This window comes from Sciurus carolinensis, chromosome 16 (assembly GCF_902686445.1).
Source record: "Sciurus carolinensis chromosome 16, mSciCar1.2, whole genome shotgun sequence".
NCBI lineage: Eukaryota > Metazoa > Chordata > Mammalia > Rodentia > Sciuridae > Sciurus > Sciurus carolinensis.
In genome coordinates, this window is record NC_062228.1 from 10,217,069 (window position 1) to 10,236,692 (window position 19,624).

General features: G+C 37.5%; 1 protein-coding gene across 1 annotated transcript in view; it reads right to left on the reverse strand.

The window, feature by feature from the left end:
• Cntnap4 (contactin associated protein family member 4) overlaps positions 1-19,624 on the reverse strand; it is a 241,960-nt gene that overhangs the window by 109,265 nt on the left and 113,071 nt on the right. Inside the window, exon 4 of the mRNA XM_047529627.1 lies at positions 1,592-1,739. Coding sequence (XP_047385583.1) covers positions 1,592-1,739 — 148 coding nt within the window. The remainder of the gene's footprint in view (positions 1-1,591; positions 1,740-19,624) is intronic.

Sequence of the window (19,624 nt, forward strand, 5' to 3'; positions counted from 1 at the left end):
TAATCAGGAAATGATAATTTTTTAAAGGATGATTCTTTTTTCGAGTGTGGTAATTGCAAAGTGAGGAACTAACACATAATTCAGAAGCCAAGCGGGACTGTGGAAGCCAAGAAAGCCAGCAGTTCAGGCGGACAGATGGTGGGAAGCAAGCTGCCCACTGACTCATCTCTGCCATCCAACAGCTGGAGGGAGCAGGAGCTAGAGTCCTGGACTCTGGCAGACTTGGCTGCTCACCCAGCTCTGCCACTTCCTGTCTATGAGGCTTGAGCACAGCGACAGTTCTAAGCTTTAGTTTTCTCATTTGCAAAGTGGAGAAATGGCAGTGAGCTGGCTGTTTTGAAGAATCATAAACTACTTAGCCCAATGTATATAATAAGCACTCGGGAAAAGCTTTTTATTTCTGGATTTATGGAATTAATGCTCTTAACATTAATACCATTAATATTGTTATTAGTCATTCTGTATTAATACTGTTATTATTATTCCATAGATCCTGGAAGGAACAGAAGTTTATTGATTATGTATGGCGAGGTGGGTCCTGGGAACAGCAATAAATATAGGAGAACTGTGTGATCGCTATAGTGTGGTCTCTCCATCAGACAGCTACAACAGTTGCCACAAGTCATTTGACCTCATTTTGCTTGGTCTTCCTTTTATGTAAACAAAGAGAAAAGGAACTTAGTTGGGATTACATCAAAAAGTGACAGGCTAATATTTAGGGGAAAAAGCATTATAACTAAAAAGAGAAATAAATGTTTGCTAGAGGAATAGCAATGCAGTGAAATCGAACAGTCCTGGGTTCTCGTCCGGATTCTTCTGCGTACTAGTTGTGAGAGGCCGGGCAAATTACTGAATTTCTCCAAACCTCAGACTGCTCATCTGATAATTGTAGATCATATTAACTAACTCATTGTTCTGTAATGAAAGAGCTTCTAACAGGATGGTGTGGCTTGAGGTGGACTATCAATAACTCTTAGGTCCCTTCCCCACAAAAAGATATAATAAAATGCCTCATTAAAAGGAGACTAAGTGAAATCTGTGGTTTCTATCTTTTTTTATGTGAAAATACTTCAAACACATTTTATATTCTGGCAGAGATCTTTACTTTCTCTATTAATTTATGCTGAAGGCATAGCATATTTAAAAATGAATTAGATGGCATATTATTTTTAGGCTAGCGAGAATAGCATTCTTTGGTTTCCTAACAGTTGACTGGTTATACTAAATGGACTACTGTCTCTTATTAAATTCAGGGTGCTCAAATGAAGCATCATCAATCTAAGCCATAGAAGAAAAACCCTAATATTTGAAAACTGAAATCTAGTCAATAATATTAGATTTGGAAAAATACACTCACATATATCTACAAATATGTGTTTTTGTCTAGCTATAAAATGTTTTGGTCCCTGAATTAAAGTGGTGAAGTTGAACACTAAAGTCAATATTGACATGAAAAAGGCTTTCCACAAAAAAATCTTTCCTGTCTTTATATCTCTTTACATACCTAAGAAGTCAATTTCAGTCTGCAGCTTGAGTTTTAAAACGTCCCCTTTGATATCTATTTCAGAATGTTGGATAAACAAATACTTACGGTATGCACATCCAAACACCTCGATCCGCATTCCAATTCTGCCCTTGGGGTTCCATTCTAGGGGGATGAAGCGCAGAAACCTAGCTTTGATGGAAGGCTGGAGTCTGTAGTACACCACGCTGTCTGCATTTGCATTTCCTGAAAACCCCTAGAATAAGAGGGAAAGAGGGAAATCAATGTATCTCTCTGCTGGATGTCCATTTCACTTTGTCACCTGTAATGTCTAAGAACAATGTAGAATTTGCTTTTCTATGAAAAGTGCCACCTTCTTTAAGAAAATTACATGAAGAGTTCTGCTATAATATTTCTTCATCCACAGAATTTACCATGCCTCCAATTTTTCTCTTTATTAAGAGTAGTTTAAATTTCACCATACCCATTGTTATGGTTTAGCTGTAAGGCATCCCTCTAAAAGGCTTCTGTGAGACAATACAGGAATGTTCAGAGGCAAAATGATTACACTATGAGAGCTGTAACCTGAACAGTGGATTAATCCATTATGTGAATGGAATACTAGCTGGTAACTGTAGGCAGGTAGTATGTGGCTGGTGGAAGGAATTCACCAGGGGCATACCCTTGGGGATTACATCTTGCACTTTGCGCTTGCTCATGGGCTCTCTCTCTCTCTCTCTCTCTCTCTCTCTCTCTCTCTCTCTCTCTCTCCTCTACCACTCTCTCTCTCTCTCTCTCTCTCTCTCTCTCTCTGTTTCCTGACTGCCATAACCTGAGCAGCTTTCCTCTGCCCACTCTTCTGGCATGATATTCTACCTCATCTCAGGGTCAGAGCAAAGGAGTCAGCCAACCATGGACCAAACCTCCGATACCATGAGTCAAATGAATCAAAATAAACTTTCCCTCCTCTAAGTTGTTTTTGTGGGATATTTTGGTCAGAGTGACCAAAAGCTGACTAACATACTCCCATGAACCAGCTTACAACTATGATGCCTCAATAAAAACTTCTGTAAGTTGCAAATTAAATCTAAAAGCTTATTTTTGTCCCTGGCAGCTAACATAACAGCAAAAAAACAAAACTTTGGAAAAAGCATTCTTCCAGGATTGAAAATCATCAAGTGATTCAGCAAAGTCACTCGCAAGGTTGATGAATGGGTGGAGTTATTTTGTGTTTTAGGTGTTGCACTTTCTCATCCCACTCATTAACATAACAAAAGCATCCAGGTAGGAACCACACCCTGATAACAGACTAACAGGCAGCCAAGCTTTATCAACACACTGCCGGTTATACACATTCAAAATTGTTAAGGGAAACTGGAGAGAGTAAGAATTTGTAAAGACTTGATTAGACCTACAGACTCTAGAATTCAAAAACTCGAGAGAACTCTAGAAGGATGCTAAGCCAGCACAAATTGCAGATGAGGAAACCAAAGTTCAGAAAGGTAAAGAATACCTCTGATGTTGGCAAGACAATAGTAAGCCAGTCCCACAGAGCAGAAGCAATCAAGAAGTCTACAGCGACTGGTCCCTGTGAGCTCACAGATTTCAAGGGAGTTTGTATGGAGTGACAGGCAGGAGTTCATTAAACATGGTGGAGAATGAGCATGCACAGTATAGCACGGAGTGACCACCTCCAAGGAGAACGGTGTATCTTTCCCAGAGTCTGGGTTTTTTGGAGTTTGGGGTCCATTTTTCTTGCCTTATTCTCTCATACCCCGCTTTGTGATTGCTATGTGTGAATCATGAGAGATTCTTAAGGGGTTATAATTAACTCTGGCTAGGGGAGGTTTGTCATGCCAGTTCCCGCTTTCCCTATGTTTGTCTGTTTTGATAAGGTTTCTCATGATTCCCAGTCCTATCGCTTCTGGGCTCACTTTGATCTATAAACTTGACATCCTCCCTCAAAGTCATTGCTCTTTATTTTCCTGCCCTACTCACCTGCTCATGGCTGACTACCTACCTCACAAAACCACCACAGAGAACGAGCAGGAGCTACATTACAGATCAGGACACCCCACCTGCCACCCAGCTCACCTGGCACCTTACCTCCCGCAGCACCCAGCTGGAAGCCACTGTTGTTCCTCCCACAAGGCACACTGTAAGACTTCACACAGGGCGAAGTCGGCAGGAAGCAGGAGCCGTTCTCCACCACAGACATTCCGTGTTCTTTTCTCCTCTCCTCTGCCTCTTTCATTCCTCTCCTCTTCGTTCTTTCTCTTCTGCTTTCTTTTTAAAACCTTAACCTGAGCATGTGTAGGAATGACCAAGACCAATGCTACTACATATGAAGACCCCCAATAGCAACCTCATGTGCATTGCCCAAGGCAGAGGCAAGGACCTTAGGAGCACCAAGACCCAAGGAGTCTGTTCCTTGGTCTACTTCTCTATTTCACAAATATCCCTTTACTAGCATGTATCAAAATATTTTCTACAACATTAAAAATAAGTTAGGCATTTCATAACCAATTTGATTTCCTTTAGCGATCAATTCTCTACCTCCTGTCTGCCCCTAAGTGCCCCCACATACTCAGATTTAAGGCTTATACACCATAGGCACACCTTTGATGATACCTCCAAATTATAAAAAATCTGGGCATCTCTCTCCATCTCAAGTATGACCACCCCGTTCCACAAAGTATCATCTCACCAGAAGTACCTCCAAGTCCTCTTCTTTATCTTTTTTATTCTTCTGTTCCCTACCAACACCCATACCCCAAAGCTCTTCCCCTATGAACAGTCAGTAGGATTTATAAAGGTAAATTAAATGATGCTACCCCACTGCTTTCTTTACCTTCTGGACAAAATTCAAGCTCTTTCCAAACATAACACCTCCATTGTGATTTAGCCCCACTGAACCTCCCTGACCAAGCCCAGCTCAATCCTATTAGGATCTGTGCACCAGTAGTTGGCTCTATCTGAAAGGTTCCCCAGATCTTTGCACAACCAGCTCTTCCTGTCATTTCAAGTCTTAGCTAAAATCTAACCACCTGGGACAGGCTCTTTGCCATCCCAGATCTGAAGCAGGGCACCTGGCACCCCAAGTCAGATCTCCTTGTTGCATTTTCTCCATTTCCTTCCCTGCGGGGAGGTCTTCTCTTATTTGTTATTTTCTCCTAGGAGGCACGCTTAATAAAGCAGGAACTTTATGTCCTTCCATCTGTATTACTGAGAATGCTGCTTGGTTTAAAGTGGTTCTTCGTATTAGTTGGATGTTTATGTTTGGGAAAAACTGGGCTTAAAACAAAACAAAGTTCAAAGGGTTTCCCAATCACGGGGCCTCCCCAAGCATGCCACCCAGCGATGTGAAATGTGCCCTGGACTGCCCATGACGGGGACAATCATCCAGCATGTCTCAAGCATATTTAGTCACAGAAATAACGACACCTCCCCCCATTTTGTGATTGTTATTGATTTTGTTGTTGTTTTGCACAGCATATTGTTTCCCAGAACATAATAAATAGAACACTGTTAAATTCCAAAGATACTTGAACTCTGCCAATCAGCCCTTTCTAGAAAGTTGTCTTGTTCTACTGGTCAATATTTCTGACTGAGGGTTTGGTAAAAAAGATTCACTCTTCTACATTGTACTCTCACTCCCACCTCCGTAACACCATGGTCTTCAGTTCTGTTGAAATCATGAATGTTTGCCTTAAAAATTCCATGTTCATTTATTCTAATTTTTCTTTTCTTTGCTGTGGGGCACTGTTCCCCAAACTTGGACAACCCAATACAATATCCAGTGTTCACACCCTGACCACCATTTTTGACTGTTGTTGTTGTTGTATGTGTGCGTGCATGCGTGTGTGTGTGTGTGTGTCCATGTCTCCAAAAGCTCTCCATATCAAGGTAATGGCAGCTAGGTTGAGAACCTGGTCTGTAGACATCCAGTTCAAATCCACAGCAACATGCTGTCTAATCAGACCCTCTTATACATTTGATTTCAGTTCCCTGGTGCTTCTGGTTGCCTAAGACAATCCCTAATTATCATTCCTTGCCAAGTTACAGCTGGATGATTAATTAGCTAACACTCCAAAAGATCTCACTTTTTTTTCCAAAATGAATGTTAAGTTCATAGATTTAGATAGATGTCACTGACATGATTTCAGCATCTTAAGAGATCAAGGGAAAAGATGCAGAGTAACAGTGACAATAGGCACCTAAGTAGAATGGGAGGTCTATGAATGGCGACTGTGGCTTTGTAAGACCTGATTGATTTATGAGCTAACTGAATTTTGAAAACATGAAGAGCTATAAAATATGTATTTAGGTTTTTTTGTTTGTTTGTTTGTTTGTTGGCACTGGGTACTGAACCCAGAGGTGCCTAACCACTGATCCACATCAGCCCTTTTTTTTTTATTTTGAGGCACGTCTTGTTAAGTTGCCAAGGTTGGCTTTGAACTTGCAATCCTCCTGCCTCAGGCTCCCAAGCTGCTGGGATTACAGGAATGTGCCTTTGTGCCCAAATAAAATACGTATTTTGTATAAGTAATGAAAGCATCTTTATTGGCATGTTCAAAATTTTTAAGTTATATTGAACTGTTGTGAAGTTGAGGATATGAGACTTAAAGCACATTTCAGTCAAATGTGAGTTTTTAAATGGACAAGTATTAATTTTATAATAATTAGTAAAATAAATATATACACAGACATAGGAAGGTTGTACAGTGGGTACAACAGGGAGAAGCATCAGTTAGCATCAGTCTGGCTACCTTCAATAACCTTTGAGGGTCAATGTCATTTGAAAAAAATCATTATTATTTGTTAAATTAAATTGATAATATTTGCATTATTTTGCTCCACTTTTTGGAATTTTTTTAATACTTAAGATAGTCAAGACTGGGATTTCAATATGTACGGGGAAATTTTTCAGAATGTGTGTGAATGAGGCATGGGATTGACCCTACATTACTTTATAAATGGAAGTCTGAGGCATGCTACCAGGTTTCAAGTGCATCTCCTTTGCCTACCGAGACTTTCCCCAATTTGCTGTTTCATAAAGAAATACATGAATTCAAATATTTCCTTCTCTTTGTGTGCACCCATGTGGTGCTAGAGATTGAAGCCAGGGTCTCATACATACTACCACTGAGTGACATCCCAGCTCTCTCTTTAGAAGATTTTATTGCATGAACATTTATATCTTCTTTCAAGGATTCTGAATTGTAGTGTAAGCCAGAAATAATTAAGTTACTTTTTAGAAATGTAGATTTCAGGGTCCCTCAACTCACAGATCACATCTGCAGGTGGGGGGGAGGGCTGCAATCTGCATTTCTAATACACACCAAGTTCATTTTATGTCTTGGTCTTTGGCTCCTTTTTAAAACATTCTTCTGGTTTGCCGATAAATCCTGTTCTTTCACCCTCCCTATTTTACATCAAATCTATTCAAAAAAGGAAAATATTTTAGAAGAGTTCACTAGGGTTAACCTCCAAGGAGAAGTAAGTAATGCCCATTTACAATGCTATAACAAAATACCACTATCTGAGTAGCTTATAAAACAGAAATTTATTTCTTATAGTTCTAGATCTGAAGACTGAGAAGTCTCAGCTCAAGATTCTGGCAGATTTGGTGTCTAGTGGGGACCCGTTTCCTGGTTTAAAGAAAGCTGCCATCTTGTGGTCTCCACACAAGGTGGAGGGGGCAAAGGTGCCTATTTTATAAAGGTGGTAATTCCATTCCCAGGAGTCTGTCTGGACCTAATCTCCTCCTAAAAGATCCCACCCCTTAATACCACTGCCTTGGAATTTAGGATTCCAAAGTTTGGGAGAAGGTACACGTGCAGACTATATAAGCAGCAAATGTATCCTAGGTTATCAATTTAAATATCTTCAACATGAAAGTTTGTGGCTCAGCGTCAGATGCAGCTGAAATGTATTACAGAGCTTGAATATTTGCAACAATCCTGTGAAGTGGTTATTTTTGTACCCACTTTACAACTGAAGAAAATGAAAATTATAGAGGTTATGTGCCTGAAGTCACTCAGCTAGAAAGTGGCAGAGCAAGAATTTAATTCCAGGCTTTTCTGATTCCAAAGCCCATAATTTAGCTAAGTCATCGACAGGCCTCACTCCAACAGAACATGAAAGAAAACAACCTACCCGAGGAAATGTGATACATTATCTGAGGCTCTTCTCCTTTTTCTCATATTTTATATTTAAAATCTTTTACACATTTGAGAATAATGCAACTTAGATTATTGCTGAACAGGGACTCAGTTCTACCAGCTGACTTTTACAGACAAAAGATTATTCTATTAAGCTTTACATTTTCTCAAAATTACTAGAGTAGGATAAAAATAAAAGACAAAAATATTCAGTAATCAATAAGTCTCTTGCATAGAAATAGCAACTTCCTAATAGGTGCAGAATGTAAGAGAATGTGTCGTATCATCGAATATGTGAAATATCTAGAAGTAAAATTAAGGTGATATGTCAGACATGATAAAAATCAAAAAGCCTTCATTGTATTTTTTCTTTTCCTTTAGACTTGATAATTTTGAAACTCAATGAGATGGCCATAGATGATTTAGAAATGTATTCTGTTCAAGATAATTTATGAAGCTAATGCATTAAAGTTTCTCACAGGATTTTAAGTATTTCCTAAGTGATTCTAAAGTTTATGAATTGCACTAATTTCTTTTTCAGATGTTAATTGAACAACTCATGTATTTGGGTACTTTTTTTACTTTTTTTATAAAATTTTGCATACAAATGTATTTTATACAATATATAAACATATAATATAAATAATAAATGTATGTATAAAAGGTATTTTTTATGCATTTTTGCTAAGATGTATAAAAGAAGACGCACACATGGCAATTTATGAGAAGATCTAAAACATCTCTAGAATAAATCAGAAACATGGGATCAGTTACACACACTTACATAGAAGACCACAATTACATATAAACTGGTCCAACTCCAGCAAATACAAACAGCAGCCTCAGTAGAAATTTAACACAACAAACAGGCAAACATGAAAATCTTCCTGTCATAACTGGTCTCAGTTATGATGACAAGTCTCCTGACCTCCATGTAACCTACCCATGACCTGCTCCCAAGTATGACTCATTTTGACATAGCTAGCATACAGATATGAAATAAATCACAGCAACATGCTGTCAAACTGAAAACACTTCTTCATTGTACGATGTCAGTTATAAATCTTTGCTAAGTGTGTCTCCCCAGAGGTTATCTAGCATGGAAAAGTGCAAAGGGAAAGTAAAGAAAAACTAAGTCCTGAAAAAATGGGTAATCTGCAAACATAAACCTAGATAAGAATAACTTTAAACATATGTTGAACAAGACATGAAACCATATCTCTAAGAGATGACGCCATCTTAAGTGTGAATGTACCTGTTTTGTTGAAATTGCAATGACGTCAATCAACTTAAAATGTTTTGATCATCACAAAATCTAAATTTAAAACTAAATTTTCAAAATAAAAGAGAGTAGAATTCTGTTAATATAAAATCAATTTCTATCACCCTTCAGAAAATATTCAACATCTTTAAAATACTTATTTGAAGAACCATCTTTTGCTTTCATTGCTGAGGATGGGACCCAGGGCCTGGGGTATGCTAGTTAGCCCTCTCCCACTGAGCTACATCACCCTCCTGGGGCATCAACTGATAAGCAACAGTTCAGTGAGGAGAGCCAGTCATTGTATTGGAATCTATGGAGACACAAGGTTGTAAAATATATTCCTTTTAAAATAGAAAGGTTTGAATTTTCAAGACAGAAAGATCAAATGGCAAGCAGAGGAAAAGCTTGTGAAAGGTACAAACTTGGCTGTGGTCCCTAACTATTGTTGAAATACAGCAATAAATTGTTATAAGGAGATACACATACAGGTCATAGATGACATTTATGTTAGGGTATTACAGGGACAAATGTGTGGAAGGCGAAATCTTTATTGAGATGGAAAATAACGGTTAGCTACTATTATGATAGTGCTAGATTGGAAACATCTGGATGAACCCCCTGCAGGAGTGAAAAATGGGGAGGGAGCTAAAAAGACAATGGAATCCAAAATGTCCATGATCTGATGGAAGAAAACCCAAAGAGGTGCTCCCACCATTCAAGGGTTTTTCTCCATAGAGATGACTCAAGGATTCCTGGAGAGGACAAACAGAAGCCTGGCCACCTCACTAGATTAGAGAGCAAACCCTGGTCCCGATCCCTGAAGGATGATCCCTTGTCCGTTTCTACAGTTTAAGTCAGAGCTCAGAGGACCTGCAATTTAGAATAGAGGGTAAGGCAGAGATGCATGAGCCCTCACAGAACAGAGGTCAGCTCTGCATCTTCTCAGTCTATGAACTTGTAGCAAGATGGTCAGTGCAATCCAATGCTCCTTGTTGCCTGCAGAAATATTCAAAGTAAACTCTTGTAGAAAGGCATCCCTCTAGGCCTCAAGTTATCTGTTTAACCTCTCTTATATAATGTTCAACACAAAACAGAAAATAATAAAACTTCAGGAAAAAACTGTTCTCAAAGGGAAACTTATTGTCTTGACTATATATAGACATATGCGTGTATACATGCATATTGACGCATACGTGTGTCACACATACATGCACACACACACATATCATTCTATTTGATTTCAAGAAAAACTAGACAGAGCAGAATTCAATGACTTTCCTTAGATCCCTCAGAGAACTGAGGTTTCATGGTACTATGGAATGAATTATATCCTCTCAAAATTCATATGAGATGGCGCTTGAACATGGAGACTTTGAGAGATAACTAGGTTTAGATGCATGGTGAGGATGCCCCCTAAGGGAATTAGTGCCCTTCTAAGAACAAGAAGAGACACCTGACCTCTTTTTTTCTCTCTATACCATTAAGGAGACCATCAGAAAAGCAGATACTTCAAGCCAAAAAGAATACCCTAATGAGTAACCAAATCAGCCAGTACCTTGATCTTGCACTTCCCAAATTCCAGAACCATGAGAAGTAAATGCCTGTTATTTAATCTACCTAGTCAATAGTATTTTGTTATGGTGGCCCAACCTGACTAATACACATGACAAACCACCACCCTGAAATCTGGAGGGATGAGATCAGACCAAGAACCTGAGCCAAGATCTGCCTATCTGGAACAGAAGACACTGGCGAATAAAGAGTCATATGTGGAAATTTTAGTGAACTGCTAGAGGCTAACAGAAGAGTGAGAAAGTCCTCACAATCACAGCCTTAGAGAAGCCCTAACATTTCTGTGGGTTTTGCCTCTAGGAACACTCCATGTTTTCTGTGAGGATTAGGGAAAGATCTTCTCCTGGTCAATCAGAGAGAAGGCACAAGTAATCAGTGTGAAATGTGCCCAGAGTATCCTCCATAACCAAAGCCTACTGTCCCAGGGAAAAGACTTTTCCAGAACCTGTCCCAGTTAGGGGAGGGTACCTCCCCCTCCCCAGTCTCCCAACCCCTTCTGTCTCATCCAAGGGAGAAAGAGTCAACAGCAGTCAGGACTCCAAGAAATAGCCTGGAAACTCAGGAGCCAAAATGGGAGAAGGGGTAGAGGAACACATACTGGACAACACTTGGAAAGGTCACAGTTCTGAGATAAAGGCCCCCTGAAACACCAGTGCTTAATAGGAATAGTGCAGCTGCTAACCCTCCCTCACATTATACCACCACACCAGTAAGACCCCCATGATGATATTAGCAGGTAACACCAGAAAGAGCTGAAAAACACAGACTGTCTCTGAAGACAGAAACAAAAACAAGAGCACTAGATGAATCTGAAGCCATGTATCTGACACCTAACCCCTGCAGCAAACATTAAATATATTCTAATTCCTAGTCAGATTAATATAAAACCTCACACTAATGACCTTACTGAAGACATGTCCTGATGCAAAAAAAAAAAATACAAAGCATGACAAAAAGGAAGAAAAAACAGTCGGAAAAGACAAAACAATCATCAAAACCAGACTCATATATACTACAGATGTTGGAATTATCACTATGAGTTTAAAACAACTGATTCATATGTTGAGAGTTCTAACAGAAAAAAGGGGTCAACATGCAAGAACAGATGGGTAATGTAAACAAAAAGATGAAAACTCAGAGAATCAAAGGGGAATGTTAGAAATAAAAACACCATAGCAGAAGTGAAGAATGCCTTTGATGGACACATCAATAAACTCAGCACGGACAATGGAAACATCAGTGTAGTTGATGAGAAGATGCAACTTCTCAAAGTATAATGCAAAAAGAAAAATATGAATAAAAGAGACTACCCAAGAATCAGGACAATTAGAAAAGTTGGAAAACACACATAATTGGAATACCAGTGGAGAATGAGAAAATTAAGCAGAAGAAATATTTGAAGTTATAATGGTCAATAATGCTCCAAAATTAATGACATATGCCAAGCTATAGATCCAGGAAGCTCAGATAATATCATTCAAGTTAAAAAATCAAAATATGAACTTCACTGAGTCAAAGCACATTCAACCTATAGAAAACCAAAAACAAAGAGAACATTTTCAAAGAAGCCCAAGTCCGGGGTAGGGGGGGAGAAAAATTGAAAAATACAGAATGCATTCCAACTTGTTGTGTGATGTCAGGATAACCTTGATAACAAAATCTGACAAGATTTTTCAAGAAGAAAAATAAAAGCCAATCTCACTCACGAACACAGATCCAACAATCTTTAAATCGTTGCAAAGTGATTTTAGAATACAAAAATATAGAAAAAAGATAGTGAATTATGCCTTAATCAGTTTCTTCAAAGAATGTAAGGATTAACATTTAAAAATCATTTCATGTAATTAATCACATTAAAGAAAATACCATCTTCTCAACAGATGCAGAAAGTGTTTGACAAAATCCAGTATCCACACATAATTTCTCAGGCAAGCAGAGAATTTCCAACTCTGTAAAGGGTCTCTACAAAAACCTTACAACAATCATCACACATAATTGGAAATGCTGAGAGCTGCTTTAAGTTCAGAAATGAGACAAGTATGTTCTGTATGAACTCCTTCATTCAACATGTAGTGAATACACTATTTTGTGGAATTAGGCAAGAAAAGTATTTAGCAGCTAATCTAGATTGAACAGGAATAAATAGCACTACCATTATCCATAGTTTGTACAATAGTGTATATAGAAAATTTTGAATAACCTATACAGTGCACTTGTTAAGTCTGCTGAATGAAAGTCTATACATAGAGTTAATTTTTTAAATGACATTATTTACATTAGCATCAAACCACATTATTTACCCATAGAAGAAAACTAATGAAATATGTTCAGGATCTCCGCCTAGAAAATTATAAAATATCATTGAGAATAATTTAGAAAGTAGAAGATTCAATATTGAAGAGAAGTTAATAATCTTCAAACTAATATTTAGATTCAATCAATCAAAATCAAAGTAGAAGGGGGTGTATTTATATTTAGATATACAAATTTACAAACCAGTATATATTTTTATGTAGAAATATAAAGGGACAGGAATCACCAAGATATTCATGAAAAAAAACAAATTTGTAGCCAAGCCTGGTGGCACATGCTTGTAGTCCCAGTGACTCAGGAGGCTGAGGTCGGAGGATGGCAAGTTTGAGGCCAATCTCAGCAACCTAGCAATACTCTCAGCAATTTAACAAGATCCCATCTCAAAATAAAATATAAAACCAGACACAGTGGCACATGCCTGTAATCCCAGCAGCTTGGGAGACTGAGGCAGGAGGATCACAATTCAAGGCCAACCTCAGCAATTTAGGGAGGCTCTAAGCAACATGGTGAGACCCTGTCTTAAATTTAAAAAAAAATTTTTTTTTTTTTAAATAGCCGGGGATGTAGCTTTGAAGTTAAGTAACCCTGGCTTCAATCCCAGTACCAAAACAAAGCAGAATAAAATATAAAAAGGACTGGGGTTGTAGCTCAGTGGTAAAGCACCCTTGGGTTCAGTCTCCACTACCAAAAACCAAAAGCAAATTTGTGGGATTTTTCAAAACTGTATACCAAGTCTTATACTATTATAAGAAATAAGAAAATGTCATAATGGCAAAAGATTACTGAAATGGATCATTAGAACTGAACAGAGAAACCCCAAACAGATTCAGCACATATGGACAGTGGATTTTTTTACAATGTTTGCAACACAGAACAGTGTTGGGGGACAGTAACTATTTTTAATATATGGTGATGGGTCAATTGGATATCCACACTGGAAAAAAGAGAATTTTTAAAAGGTCATATGCTACCTTAAATCACATCAGAAATGAATTCGAGGAAGATTCTAGACATAAATGTGAAAGGCAAAACAATAAATAGTTACTAGCTGACAATGTAACTGAATATATTCACTACTTTGAGGATCACAAAGATTTCTTAAATATGGCACAAAAGCCCTAACCACAACAGGAAATTTATAAATTAGAATATTCTAAGAATTTCTGTTCATCTAAAGATGTTGTACGAAAAGCCACAGAATGCCAGACCTATTTTTCAGTACCCAGAATACAGGGAGAACCATAAGAAAAAGACAAAAGAAATGTCTATGTAGGTACCATATCTGTGAAATGGTTTCCAATCTTATTAGTCCTGGGATATTGCAGATTAAAACCAGTGTAAGAGTTCTGCACAGATCAAGATAGTTAAAACTAAACAAGAGAAATTATAAAAAGTTAAAACAAAGGAAAACAATGTCAAGTGTTGCCAGGATTGTCAAGTTGGGGCTGCGGGTGTGTAGCTCAGTGGTTAAGCATAGCCCTAAGCCTCTATGAGGCCTGTCTTCAAGTCCCTGCACCAAAAATAAACCAGTTTATTTTCAAAAAGAACGTGGAGCAAACAGAATTTTGACACACTGCTGTTGAGAGTGTAAATGAATACAATCTCCATAAAAATTATTTCACATTTTCTACTGAAGTTAAACATACACATATTTCATGAGTTGGCAATTCCTCTGCAAAGAATGTGCCCAACAGAAAAGCAGGCAGTTTTCCAGATACCAAAAGACATGCCCATGAACATTCCTAAAGTAATATCCATAAAAGTCCCATTTGCATGTCCGGTTGTACAATAGATAAATAACTGGGATATATTCTACAATGAAATATTCTGAAGCAATAAAAACAAATCAGTGAACCTGTACACAACAACATGGGTGCATTTCACAGTTCTAATGTTATCCCAAGAAGCCAGGTGTAAAAAGGTTGATATTGTTGGATTCTTTTGTGTCTAATTCAAAACAGGCAAAACAAATCTACAGCATGTGAGGTCATGGCAGTGACTATTTGGGGGGAGGGAGAGGGAGGATGCACAGAGAGGGCAGGAACCAAGGGTTGGAGACCTGCAGTCTCTTGGCCTGTGACCTTCACATATTGGTTCTTTGATAATTCAATCAATTGCATACAGAAGTGCTTTCATCTTTTTCTTGATGTGTGTTGTATTTCACTCTAAAAAAATTAAGTGAAAATAATTGAGCTAACTATGAAAATGAAATAAATCCTTAACACGTTAAAAGGTAGTTCAGTGAAGACGATCAAGATTTAAATTTTTGCAAGTATTTATCTGAAACAAAAAAAAGAGACACTGAAGAATACCTCATTAAAATTATATTTTTCACTTTGTGCTTTTCTATAGATCATTAAGAACACCATGAAAAATACCTTTCAACTTCAGATTTTAGATATCATAATTTATCATGCATTATACCATAAAGAGCTCCATTAACATCTTTCATTTTTCCATTAAATATTGCAAAGAATAATGGCATTCTTATGACCATTATCATTAAAATAACTATTGTTCAGTGCTGAAAGAGTACTACTGAGTTCCCCATTAGGGACATTATGAAATTTAAAGTAAATGATTCCTCACTCACCTCTACATTCTATTAATGTTTTTATACAGTCATTCTAATGTATTGATTACCTTTCAGAAGGCTTCAAAATGTCATTTACTTATTAAATGAATCGCTAATCATTTTCCCAAGTGGAAATTTAAATATGTGTCTTAGAAAGATTTTTTAAATCAACCAATCTTTCCAAGAAGATTAAAATAAAATACCTACTTCATTATACTTAATTTGAAAAATTGGAATGCTCAAAAATTTGGATCGAGTTAATCAGCCTATGGACATCACAGAATCTGTGGCTCTCATTTCAGCCTCTAAAGTCACATGTCAGTTAATGTTTATTAATGATAGTATTAATGTACATCACACATACTTTAATATGTGGTTTATATTGTGATATACGTCAAACACTACACACATTTTTTAGCTGGTGACTGCTGCATCACATAGATCCTGACTCACATGCATGTTCATAGAAGCTAAATATTGGTGGATGCTGGGTAAACTCTAATGTGCACCTAATTCCAACTTTGATATTTAACAGATACAAAGATTCATGATCTCCATTGTTTTCTTTTTAAAGTTGCTGGCGACTTTAAATTTTACCGAATATTTTTAGACTACACAGACAAAAATATAATGCTGTGTTTTGGGGGGATGTTTGAACTTAATATTCTGTACAATTTGGGCATACAATTAAGGTTTAATTCCACAGAAAGTCAAGACAGACTATTTTACTTGGTAATAACATAATCGAGGAGCAAAAAATATCCAGGCTTTCTTAACATATTCTCTACCAAAGAGACAAACTCATCTGTCCTCTGGGAGCAGAGGGTGAATAAATTCATACTGTAGACACTGAGTTAGAGAGACTGGCGCAAAATTTTGTTTCAATCAATAATAACACCTGCCTACTTGCATTGCGTTTTGAAATACTGCCAGATGTAAAAACAAACCAGTAAATGTCTCACATACCCCTGGGTAACTTGATATAGATAAATGGAACAAAGAACACAGAAAACCTAAACGTTTTAATGCAAGTGCTCCATTTTTAATGCTAAGGTGTCTGAGGCTGGGGAGATGCTCGGCATAGATGACACAGACTCATTTATTTCACGTTCAAACAAACAAACTCTTTCATCTGCACAGACAACTTTTTTCAAATGCCAACTCATTACTCCAGTATTGAAACAACACCGCCTTCACACCCTCCCCATAAACAGAAGTTAAGGTAAACTATCCAGACCTCTGGTCCAAAGACTGGAGTGTGACCACAAAAAACAAGACAGTCCTGGTTCTTACGAGGTGAGGATCTATCACTGAACTGCTGGGGAGACTTGAATTAGAGAAATCCTGATTTCCTCCTACATACACAGAGGATCAAAAAACTTCACAAGTTTGAAGTAGGAATCGAGTGAAGGAGATCAACATCTGCCTGTTTCATAATGAGCCTCCATAAAGTGCAGCTGTTCACAGGCACCTTATTAGCCTGATTCTGAATCTCATTATTGGGGCTTAAAACCCAAGCCACCCAGCTAGACAGTCAGAGAGAAATAGCAGCTCCTCTAAAAGTACTTTGATCAAAGTGACAATTCTATTTGGGAAATAAAGCCAACTTATTATTGAATAAAGCTTCTTATTCAAATGTAGGTGACAATTTATATCTCTTTTCTTTTTTTGCAGTGCTGAGGATTGAACCCAGAGCCTAGTGCATGCTAGGCAGGCAAGCACTCTATCACTCAGTTACACACCCAGTCCTTTGAATATGTGTGTGTGTGTGTTTGTATGTGTCCAATATACATGTATATATATAAATTATACACATACACACACATATATTTATATATATATATATATATATATCCTGGAGGTGGAACCCTGGGGCACTTTAACACTGAGCCACATCCCCAACCCATTTTTTTTTTCCCCTGCGGTGCTGGGGATTGAACCCATGGCCTTGTGCTTGCAAGGCAAGCACTCTACCAACTGAGCTATCTCCCCAGCCCCATCCCCAGCTGTTTTAATTTTTTATTTAGAGACAGGGTGTCATCAAGTTGCTTATGTTCTCACTAAGTTGCCCAGGTTGGCCTCAAACTTGTGATCCTTCTGCCTCAGCCTCCTGATTTGCTGGGATTACAGGCATGCACCACCACACCTGGCTCCCTTGACAATGCCAAGACAAAGCATATCAAGAAAATACTTCCCAGGAAAGTTAAACGAAAATAGTTTTAATTTCTTTGACATGGAGTTTTATTTCCTTTTTAACTGGTTTGTCTTCACATAATAAATTTTGAAAATTATACTTTAGTGGGAGTAATTATAGCACCATGCACCAAGAAGTAGTTCTGAAATATCCGTAGTTTCCATTTCAATGCAACCAAAATTGGTTGATCAACATATTTGAAAGGTGTTTGGTCAATTTAAAGATAGATAACTTACAGATATTTATATGCATCTTCTGAAGTCAGTTTATAAAGTATATTGCAAATAGATATTGTGTTAGCTTCTTAAAGTCTGCTTATTTGAATTTTAAGAAACTACTTTACCTATAATATACAGAGAAGCTGTAAGTATTTCCATAAAGAACCAACTAAAATGCTGGGCTGCTCTCTATAGACAAAGGAATTAAAATGAACCAGTCTGAGGACAAACTCTATCAGCACCCCAAAGGGACAATATTGGGCTCATTGTTTTATACTTAAATGATATTTATCTCAATGCCACAAGCAGTATAGAGTCTATTGCTCCATACATTCAAATTTTCCTTTGAATTTTTTCAAAACAATCACAAATTTTTAGGCCACAAATGTAATAATAATGAATAAAAGAACAGCAGACACAATGACCTATCTGGCTTTGCTCCCTCAGGTCTGAAAAGCATGACTCTATAAGACAGGAATGCACATCTTCTTGGAACATGTGCACCTTAGCAATTCCTCAGGGACTCTCATCTTGATTGAGTGGCAGAGGGTGAATCAGGTAATGTACCCAGTGCACATTCAGAGAACCACATCTGAAATCAACATTTCTTCCTACGAAACTGTTTCTCATTATAGAGAGGTCTCTGGGAACTTGGAGTCTTTATTTGTATATTAAGTACAATAAAATGCAGTTTTCCAGCTTTACCACTGGAAACTTGAAAAACCACCGGGTCGGTGATAATGGAAGTGAATTATGATTCATTTTTTTTTAGGTTCTATTTTAAGGAAACCTCCTACCTTTCAAAGATTTGTACTGGAATATTTAAGAATGAAAGGGTAGAATTTTTGCCATTTGTGTCAAAACAATGCAGGGGGTGAGCCACACATGAGGGAAGTGCCAGGACAGGACTGGCTGTGGTTGGATGCTGGGTCCCCCCAGGGAAGAGTGCATGGGGGGTCATTTTGCTATTTTATAACTTGTGTGCAGGGAGTGAATGTGGCAGGGTGGTTGCAAAGGTTACCCTATGTACTTGTATGTTACACGAATGGTGTGAATCTACATCGTGTACAACCCTAGAAACAGAGTGATGTACCCTATTTGTGTACAATGAATCAAAATGCAGTCTGTAAAAAATAAAAAAAAAATAATTTTTAAAAAGTTAATTGAACTGGCACACCTAAGGAGTCTGGCACATTTACAACCTAACATTTTCCTTTAAAATATTTCTTTACTTACTATAGGCATATATTTAGAACATTTCCTGCCGACAGTCAAGAAGCTTATTTATTCTGATATATCTAGTTAACCTAATACTCTGAAGGCACCACATTAAAAAAAAACTTTATTTATTAATCGAGATGGATTTTGTTTGAGAAAATTATCAGTTTTCATAGGTTACATCCTTTAGCTATGTTAAAAAAAAAAAAACAAGTTTACTCTGGGGCCCAATCCCACGCCATCCGTGTGTTTCCAAAATAATTTATTTAGAAATTCATGATATTTAAAGTTGCAGTTCCCCGTTTTATTTAGCTTAGCAATCACAGTGGCCAGACCTAACCCTACACAGGCAAGGAGTGACTACAACATTGGTGTGGTTTTAAGCTGGTCTCCAGAAGGAAGTAACCCAATGCTGTCTGACAGTGAGAATTAACTGTTCAGAGAGCCACATGGTCCACGGAAGTTCATCAACACCTGCACACAGCAATCTCTTAATTCTATGTAATTTTATATTCAGTTCAAGAAAATACTTTCTCGATTTAAAATAAATACATATTTTGTCATATGTTATCATAGATTACTTTTTAAATTTATTTGTTTAATTAGCAAATAATTGTATATAT